Source organism: Clinocottus analis, unplaced genomic scaffold (genome assembly GCF_023055335.1).
Source record: "Clinocottus analis isolate CAN_PGR_092001 unplaced genomic scaffold, fCliAna1.0.p SCAF_7, whole genome shotgun sequence".
In the NCBI taxonomy this organism is placed as follows: domain Eukaryota; kingdom Metazoa; phylum Chordata; class Actinopteri; order Perciformes; family Cottidae; genus Clinocottus; species Clinocottus analis.
Window position 1 is genome coordinate 22,063,067 of NW_027176229.1, and position 9,971 is coordinate 22,073,037.

Genomic DNA, 9,971 nt, shown 5'->3' on the forward strand with positions numbered 1-9,971 from the left:
CACCTGATATTGTAAAAATCTGTATAAAGGTAAGAAGGTGAATGGGGAAAAAAAAAATCCAAATTCACACTTTTTGGAGTGATTGTAAGGGCCATTACAGATTGTATTGGACTGAAACTTCCACTGCTGGCCTACAACATATGCAGTCATTTGTGTATTTAATCAGGGTTGTATTGGAACAAACTGTATTAAACGTGGCAGTATTGATAACATACATACACCTACATTAGCATATTGATGCAAATACCAGATTGAACCCTGTGCCTGAGAGAGAGAGAGAGAGAGAGAGAGAGAGAGAGAGAGAGGTGGTGCCAGTGAAATGTGTGTGGCTGCAAGAGTTTATATACTTATTATTATTTTATATAATAATATACTTTCGAAATTGTTTTAAGAAATCATGTATACATTTATTTGCCGAGTCAATGGCTCTGAAAATGAAAGTTTTATTTATTTTTTAGGTTTTATCAAACACAAAGTGTAATACTTCACGGCAGCAGTCTCAGCTGTGGCGGCATTGGTCTCTTTATAAGGCAATATGTATTTTAATTGAGCTTTTGTCTGTGTTTTATTCTGTTTGTCTGGACCCTGAGTGTGAAATAAAGTTTGATTGAATAGCCTAATAAAACCCAGAGATATAAAAGGATTGACTCCACAGTGTAAAACATATTTTTACAATATCTACACGGTAGATAAACATATCTTATCTCACCATATACGACATTTAATCACTTAATGAAACACACCTGCATTTGCGGCGTGTTATTCCCGAAGGAATAATACAGCAGTCAGGAAAAAGTATAAGGAAAAAACTTTTATTGTTTCACTCTTCATATCTGTACAAATACCATCAAACTTTGTATGTACATATGACATTTACATAAAAAATACAAAACTATATATTCATAACAGAATTTTGTATTTCTCTTGTGATGTTTGAAAATAAAAATGCATTCTGGAAAGAAAAGGAACCGGAAAAAGCGATGACGTCTGATATAGAGAAAGAGTACTGCAGTAACGTTAGTCCTGTCGTCGCTCTGCGAGAGCAATATGGAGCACATTGGCAAGAAGACGGCACACAAAATGTTAATGGCACATTGTTTCCAAAATAATCAAGTATTGTCCAAAACTTACCTCTGCTCTAATGTGGTCAGACAAAAAGAAACGCTTAGTGAACGTCTTAAGGTGTTGTCTCCGCTCGGAAAACAAATCTAAAAGGGCTGAAAGCGAGAAATAACCAAAAGAAATAAGAAAAGAAATACAAATGGCTCGTTTTTTAGTCGTTTTTTCTCTCTTCCTCTCTTCCATTTCATCACTGCTGTGTTGCAACCGTTACATTTTTTTTTTTTTGCTTTTCTTTTTTCTTGCAAAACCATTGAGATAATCCCTTTGGTCAAGTTCTCATGAGTTGTAAACAAACCGGAAACACTTCTGTACATAAAATGATTGATATATTCCCAATAAATAAACACACAGCCTAAACATGCATTTACGTATGTGTGACATAAACATCTGTGATAGAGATTTTTGACAGGAAACAAGCAGATTTCTTTTTTTTTTCTTTTTTTTTTACAGCTTCAGGGAATGCAATTTACAGCTCGTAGAGAGGACGTATACTTACACGGTAACATGACAAATAAATAACACTGCTTCTCTTTGGACAAATATATTTCTTCATGATAAAAAAAAGAGAGAGAAAAGAATAAGGGACAACAACAAATATGTGGGAAATGAGTGGTAACACAATATATCATGGTAGATAGTAAGCCTGACATTGTAAATGTATAAATTATAAAACACACAACAACAAAAAAAAGTATAAATAAACATCTAGCAGACTGAACTATATGTATACTTCCTTTTTCCTTTAAAAAATAAATAAGCATACACATAATGTACAGTATGGACATGATTCCTTGCCCTAGTGACGGGGGCCTATCCATCCAGTATAGAAGATATATGGACATAGGCCATGTAGTCTGAATCCTCCTCTTCCTCATCCTCATCCTCCTCCTGGTCTTCTGCAATGGCTATATGGGAGAATATATGGTAGCTGTTGTATGAATATGGACCACGACAGCGTAGAATATCACTGAATTTTTTTGTTTTTTTTTTTGCAAAAAAAAGAAGAAGAAAAAAGCTCACAGCAAAAGCCACCGGCACACAGCCTCCCCGTGTGTGTGTGTGTGTGTGTGTGTGTGTGTGTGTGTGTGCGTGTGTGTGTGTGTGTGTGTGTGTGTGTAGTGAGGAAAGGTCTGTGTGACTTGGCATCAACAAACACTGTGGCATCCTCATGAATTTCATGAACCGGGAAACTTCCATTTATGTGATGTAACAAGTCAGGGCTGCAGCAAGAGAAAAACTTGTGGGGCGATGGAAAAGAAAGGGGGGAGGTTTTGTAAAGGGGGAGGGAGGGGAGGGAGGGAGTCATAAGTTGGGTATTGAGGGGGGGGGGGGCAATGGATGGGCTCCAGTGGCTCGGGGTCTCTTTTTGGGCACAATATCCTGAACGCAGACACGTGACCCAAAAAGAAGAAGAAGAAAAAAAAGGAAAAAGGTGCTCTTGTGTTCTCGGATTCGCTCGTTTCTCTTTTGCTCCGATTCGTTGTTTTCTGGCTCAAACGTACAGGGAGGGAGGCTCCTGTGTCGCGTGCCGCCGGCCTTAGCAAGCAGGTCGCCGGTCAGCGAACACAGTTCTGAGGTATTTTCTTTTCTTTTTTGCAGAAGAGAGATTTACATCGGAGGCGTCGAAGAAAAATAAAGAAACTCACATGAAAGCGACAGCAAACGACAACACGGGAAAGGATAAAAAATAAAAAGAAGAAGAAAGAAACAGGAAGTCCCTCATCGATCCAAATAGATTTGTCATTTCTGATACACATTCTGGTATAGACAATACATTCACTGGAAACAGCACGCACAATAAAAACAGTTAGCTAACAACAGCTAACAACAGTTAGCTAACAACACTTAGCTGGTGAGTGTCTTTCTGAGTTAACAACATCTAAAAATAGTTAGCTAACAACACTTAGCAAACAACAGCTAACAACAGTTAGCTAACAACAGTTTGCTGGTGAGTGTCTTTCTGAGCTAATAAGTTAGCTAACAACAGCTAAAAACAGTTAGCTAACAAAAGTTAGCTAAAACCAGTTAGCTGGTGAGTGTCTTTCTGAGATGAGAAGGAGAGCGGCACATTTATGTCGAGCTCATGAGGTGATCATAAAGTTGGATTCCGTCGCATAACGGAGGCCTTAGCGTGTGAGTGTCACACACACAGACACACACACACACACACACACACACACACACACACACACGAACAGAGAGGGGGGACACTCTTCTACAACTCGCAATGTCAAATTACGGTTTCGGCCAAAAGTAAGTCCAGAAGTCAATCGTCTGCGTCGCCGACCTTTAACCCCCAACGTTACGATCACCTCATGACGTCATGCGAGCGGGTTCAGAGTCCTCGCGGGCGCGTTGGCGGTGTGGTGAATGTCACAAAGACGCGGCGTGCGTTTTTGAATTGATTGATTACAGCCGGAAAGCAAATTTAAAAAATGGGGGGGGAAACAAAAAGAAATCATACAAAAACACAAATACACCATGACCAAAAGATGTAAAGATATGACCACTATCATGACAATAAACCTGATTAAAAAAATTATGATTTTAAAACAAAATGCATGAGATTTCAGGCCAACTTCAGGTCAATATGGAGACCGATAACTCGGATCGTTCTGCAAACAAAACGTTCTTATTTCAGTTTTCCCAAGATGCCTAGTCTTGAGTCTGCTGATGTGGAGCTACATGCTGTTGCGTTACCTCTCTGCTGTTTTGTTTTGCAGGAAAAAACAACAAAAAGTCAAATCTAGAAAAAATAATAAAAAAAACAACAAGAACACAAAAACAAAAGCCAGCTACAGAGACAATGTCATGCAAATTCTTCTCTTCCCAAGTCTTCTTGCTTAAGCTGTGCTTGGTGGTGAGGCTGAAGGGGGAGGGATGGAGGGGGGGGGGGGGGGGGTGCACTCTCATGGGGAGGTTTGTTTTCATGGGGGGGAAGCAACGTGGAATATCGTCTTTTTTTGCTTCTGAGATTGAAGGAGGGCAAGGGGGGTGGGGGGTTGTTGTTGTTGTTGCTGCTGCTGCTGTTGTCGTGTGTTCATTTTCTGGTATTCACATGGCGTCGCGCTCTGGCGACACTACTTACAGTTGCAAGATCCCGAGTGCTTGACCTCCAGCAGCGCCCCCAGGGAGCAGGCGGCCTGCTTCATGGCGCACTCGCTCGGGTACGTGGTGTTGTCGCTGGCGCACACCGCCTCGTCCGTCCGGCTCTCCGGACACGTCTCGTCGCACAGCGAGCAGCGGCCCCGGCTCATCCGAGCGTCCCACAGGCACTTCTTGCCCGCGCTGCACTGGATGTCCTCACACGACTTGGCCTCTGGAGAGACAGGGAGGAAGGGGAAGAGGAAAGAGGAAAGAAGGGGGGGACATCTTTGATTAGATGGATTATCGCGAAATGCTTTTCAAAAGCAGGATCAGATGACAGCTGAGATTTTTTATTTTTTATTGGACAGCTAAAGACAAGTCCTGGGGTTGTGGGGTGGGGCATTAAGCAATGTTTTAGTTTGCATTCAAGGCTGCTTTCTGGATACCAATCCATCTGACTCAAATATTAACTTGAAGCATATCTTCACAGCCCCCCAGCACTTCCTCCCTCTCTCTCTCTCTCTCTCTCTCTCTCTCTCTCTCTCTCTCTCTCTCTCTCTTTCTCTCTCTCTCTCCACTCCCCCCCCCCCTCTCTCTCTCCCATATGGGTTAGTGCTGCCAACATCAGGAAATAATAAGATGTCTATCATGTCTTAAGCAAACACACAAGCAACTACCAAACTCTCTCTCTCTCTCTCTCTCTCTCTCTCTCTCTCTCTCTCTCTCTCTCTCTCTCTCTCTCTCTCTCTGGGAGAGAGACCCCCCTCCTCAGTGGAATGTTGGCACACAAAAAAACCCTCCCAGTGAAAGACTGCAGAGCTGAAGCAAATGCACTCAAAACAGCATTCAAAGTCAAGGGGCTGGAGGCGCGCTCCCGCGACAAGCCTCGCGCGCTCTCCCTCTCCCTCTCTCTCTCCCTCTCTCTCTCGTGCACTTACTGATGCACTTCCCTTCGTACGCCACTCCGATGGAGCGGCCGAGCAGGCAGGTCGCCCGCCTCAGGTGGCACGCGCTGGCGTACACGATGCCGTCGTTTCCGCACAGGTACTGCTCGGGTGACGTCACCTCGGGGCAAATCCGATTACACGTCACGCAGTACGCGTTGTTCGTCTGGTCCACGACGCACGTGGAGCTGCCGGGGCACAAGACGTCGCGGCACGTTTCTGTCGAGACAACAAACAAACAAAACAAGAAGTTTAGACGTGTACACACGTACACACACACACACACACGCACACACACACACACACACGCAACGTGTGGGAACGTAGAGGCGAGTGGAGGGTTCACACTCACTCTTGCACTTCCCCTGGTACTGCACGTCCAGGTCGGGGTGGCCTTTGCATTTGGCCTTGAGCAGCGCGCACTCGTCTTTGTAGGTCTTCCCGTCCGAGCCGCAGACCGGACCTCTCCAGGTGATGTTGGTGCAGTCCGGCGCGCACACGCAGCGCGGCTTGCTCCTCCGGTTCATCTTGCACCTCTTCCCGGGCCCGCAGTCAACATTATCGCAGGTTTCTACACACACACACACACAGAGAGAGAGAGAGAGAGAGAGAGAGAGAGAGAGAGAGAGAGAGAGGAGAAATCCACGTTATAGGGGAATCATCCATGCGCATTTTGGCGCGCGTAAAGATCCTCGCTTTTTTGTGCATCTGTAAAGCAAGACTTGATGGTGTGTGTGTGTGTGTGTGTGTGTGTGTGTGTGTGTGTGTGTGTGTGTGTGTGTGTGTGTGTGTGTGTGTGTGTGTGTGTGTGTGTATGTGTGTGTGTTGTGGAGATAACGAAGGGAAATGAGTGCACCTCCACCTTTGCACGGTATGCAATTGGGAGCTCCGCCGTTGAAGATCATCCACCTGAAGAGCGTGCTGTTGGGGACGTCCTCCTCGGTCCAGGACGTCCCCAGCCGCCCGCTCCGGCAGCACTCCTCCCGGCTCATCCCGGGCATGTAGAGCACCTGGCAGCGGCCGTTCTTCCCCTGCTGCAGCCAGCAGTTCCCAGCTGCGGGACACGAGAAGCAAGAATTACACACTCCAATGTCACACGGAGAACGTCTGAAACCGCTGACCCAGACGGTGAGACAGACACACACGCACGCACACACACGCACACACGCACACGCACACACCCCCTCCCTTTCCACGGCTGTATTTTGTCTGAAAAAAAAGGTCTTTCTTTTTTTTTTCCTTTTTTTTGCGAGACAGTTAACACTTGCCTTTCCCATCTGTGACTGACAACCATTACAATGTAACCACAACCCCCCCCCCCCCCACACACACACACACACACACACACACACACACACACACATGCTGGTTGGGGTTGGAGTGTGTGTGTGTGTGTGTGTGTGTGTGTGTGTGTGTGTGTGTGTGTGTGTGTGTGTGAGGGGGGGGTCCTTTATCCCGAGAGCCTCCTTGTTATCAGCGGGCAGAAAGTGGAGCGTCTAGACAGCGTTAAATAGCAGCCAATCTCCTTCAGAAAGCCTCTGCTCTTTAGCTCTGAGCACACCGCCTCCGAACAATATCCCAGACAGAGAGACAGAGAGAGAGAGAGACAGAGAGAGAGACAGACAGACAGACAGACAGACAGACGCCTTGCTTATCGACACGCAGGAGTAAAAGTTGATTTCAATATAAAAAACCACAACTCAGTGAAAAAGAACTGAATAGTTATCCCATTTCTTGCGGTGCAAAAAAAAACCCACACACCCTTTGATCCAGACTACAGCAGGATGTCTGAACCGACACACACATGCACACACACATGCACACACACACATACCATGAAGTCTTAAATCGAGGACATATTTCTATGATAATCTATTTGCACTACAAGCACCCGAAATAGTTGCTGTAGGTGCAAAAGTCTCCCGCTGTATTTTGTCTTAAAACTGCAACCAACCCTCCAGAAAAGCTTATTTTGTGCACACACACACGCACACACACACACGCTGCTCGGTAGACTTGTGTGGTAAAACATATTCCCAACACGCCCTGGTGGAACTCACAGTGGATATTTCTAAAGTTGCCTCGCGGGGCTCGAGCGCGGTCCGGAGCCGCCGCGGGGCTCCGGCGCGCAGGTGGCGCGCTTTGCGTGGCGGCTCCCCCCCTGAGCGCGTGCCGCGTGATAAACGTGCCCGGGTAGTCTCGTATACTTTGAAGTGCCCCGCCGACACATGCCACCTCCACCTGCTTCGTGGACGCGCTGCATCACGCGCACGCGCCGTTTGATGCGCAGACAAGTTGCAGATATTTTATCCACCAACCGGAAAAATAAAAAAAAAATTAAGATAAGGAAAAAACTCACTTTGAAAAAGTTTCTCGGTTGCAGCAAGTATCCGTGCGTGTGCTTGTATGTGTGCGCGTGCGTGTCTGTGTATGTGAGTGTGTGTGTGTGTGTGTGTGTGTGTCTGACAGCACATCGGAAGTTTTTTTTTTCTTCTTCTCCAAAACGTGGGGAATAAAAATTAAAAAAAGACGAATAAAAAGCAAATAGTTTGAAGAAAGCTTACCTTGAACTTTTTGATGTTCCATGAGGTGACAGAGCCAGACGAACAAGAGGAGGAAGCCCGGCTGGAGGTGGCGCTTCGGCATCCTGAACATGATGGAGAGAAGAAGTGAGCTCCGCGTTGGACACAGCGGCGCTAAAAAGTAATCTGCTTAAGGTGGCAGTGTTGAATAAGTGTCAGTCTGAGAATGCAGCCTCTCTTTTTAAATCTATAAGGGGTCTCGGGTGGACTGTCTCTGGTGGGCGGGCTCCTCTTCTGTTGGGGGTGGGGAGAGTTTTCTCTTTTTTTCTTCTTCTTCTTCTTTTTTTTCCTTCTTCTTCTTCTTCTTCTTCTTCTTCTTCTTCTTCTTCTTCTTCTTCTTCTTCTTCTTCTTCTTCTTCTTCTTCTTCTTCCCTTTGCCAAAGTTCTTTCAATCCCAATCAGGTGACATGGTTACGAGCAACTTTCTCTTTGCCACAATAACCGGAGGATGATGAAAGATATACGGATGAATGTGTCAGAAAGAAGAAGAAAGAGGAGGAGGAGGAGAAAAGGAAACACTGTGTCAAGTTGTGTTTTAATGGAGACTATTAATGTTTCATATATTTATGTGTTGTATCATCGCGATATTTCGGTATTGCTCGCTTTTACGCCTTTCAAGCTATAATAGATAAAACAATATGATTATTATTATAATAATATTACTATGAAGGTCATTCTCGTATGTCAGGGGCTTACACCTCCCTCTCTCTCTCTCTCTCTCTCTCTCTCTCTCTCTCTCTCTCTCTCTCTCTCTCTCTCTGGACGTCCTTCACATGAAAGGGCACTACTTGTCTGTAACTGATCTATTCTTTTCCAGCAACAGTCAACAGTGTAAATCTTCGGGTGAAGAGTTGGTATCCATCCGCGCCCTCAGACAATAATAGAAGTCCTAATAGTGCCGCAGCCGCGCGGGCTAATATTAGAGCAGACAGTTGTTTGGGTTTCTCTCCCGGGTCAAGCTTTTAAATATAATCAAACCTGTTTCCGAAGAGGCTTCAGACAGAGGAGCGGGGTGTTGCGTTTCATTGAATGAAACACACACACACACACACACACACACACACACACACACACACACACACACACACGCGGCTCACTGACGCACAGGCTGAACTCCGTCAGAAGTCCTTGCGCGACCTCTTCAGCGGAACTCTGGTTACAGCTCTCCAGAGCAGAAGAGCAACGCGTGAATCAGACACCGGGGAGTTCATTATCTGTCGGGAAGAAGACACTGTAATGCTGCTGTAATTCTTTATATATATATATAAATATAATATGATATTATAATACACGCAGTGGAAACTCCACTGGAGGCTGAAGCGGATGATAAAACAAGCAGAACGTGTTTGTGTTTGTGTTGCATCCATCACACGTGTAATCATAGTTGTTGGAACTTTTATTGCACTGACTTTATTTTGTGTTGTTGCATTATTTGAAAGGTCAGAAACCGGAAACAAAGTGGGATTGTAATAAGAAAAATGGATGATTTGTATCTAAAAAACACATAATTTACCAAAGAAAGACATCATAATTTATATCATTCATGTTGCAACCATATATATATATATATATATATATATATATATATATATATATATATATATATATATATATATATATATATATATATATATATATGCGGAAGGACAGCTAATAGGTCACGAGGTGCAATCTTTTCTCCTTTTTTCTTCAAAAATGAAACTGCATCATAATGTAGATTCTCTTTAAATGATCTTGTGGCAATAAATAAAATATCTCCTCGTGATGATTGTCTGTGTTGACGCCAACCAGTCAGTCAAAACCGATCTGTCCGATCTGCACCTGAACGCCTCACTCGAGGAGGTTAAGTTGTTTTTTTTTATCTTCAACAAAGCAAGAGTGAGCGTGTTGGTTATTGTGTATTGAAAACAATAGAATGCCACAAATTGGTGGACATGAACATGTTGGTGGGAGCAAACCCCCAAACATCAGAGTGTGACGTCAGTTCCCACGTCATGAATCACCACGCCGTTAAAACTGTCGCAGAAGCCACAAGTCAAGTCTCTTCCACCTCTTTTTGCTTTGGGCAAAAACCTGAAAAATGTTAACTTGATGTTGAGTTATGTTTGGCAAACGACGCAGCGTCTGCGGTGTGTGCGTGTGTGTGTGTGTGTGTCTCTCTCTCTCTGTGTGTGTGTGTGTGTGTGTGTGATTTGTGGGATCACAGTCTTTGTGGAGTCGGAGCTTCCAAAAAAAC

The 9,971-nt window shown here is 44.6% G+C and overlaps 1 protein-coding gene across 2 annotated transcripts; it reads right to left on the bottom strand.

The window, feature by feature from the left end:
- Positions 1-862: 862 nt before the first annotated feature.
- fsta (follistatin a) lies at positions 863-7,869 on the bottom strand. Of its 2 annotated transcripts, XM_068605181.1 has the most exons (6): positions 7,718-7,869; positions 6,016-6,207; positions 5,506-5,724; positions 5,148-5,372; positions 4,211-4,441; positions 863-2,027 (listed from the first exon to the last, which is right to left on the bottom strand). In XM_068605181.1, the coding sequence occupies exons 1-6, from the start codon at positions 7,806-7,808 to the stop codon at positions 1,933-1,935; spliced, it is 1,053 nt and encodes a 350-aa protein (XP_068461282.1). In that variant the 5' UTR covers positions 7,809-7,869; the 3' UTR covers positions 863-1,932. The 2 variants fall into 2 exon arrangements, with proteins under 2 accessions (XP_068461282.1, XP_068461281.1); XM_068605180.1 differs by lacking the exon at positions 863-2,027 and having other exon boundaries at positions 4,016-4,441; positions 6,010-6,207.
- Between the last annotated feature and the right edge of the window lie 2,102 nt (positions 7,870-9,971).

Coding starts and splice junctions, on each gene's coding strand:
- fsta (XM_068605181.1), bottom strand. CDS start 7,808: ATGTTCAGGATGCCGAAGCGCCACCTCCAGCCGGGCTTCCTCCTCTTG. Junction 6,208..7,717: donor GGAACATCAAAAAGTTCAAG/GTAAGCTTTCTT, acceptor CGTGTCCCGCAG/CTGGGAACTGCTGGCTGCAG. Junction 4,442..5,147: donor GTACGAAGGGAAGTGCATCA/GTAAGTGCACGA, acceptor CTGTCTCTCCAG/AGGCCAAGTCGTGTGAGGAC.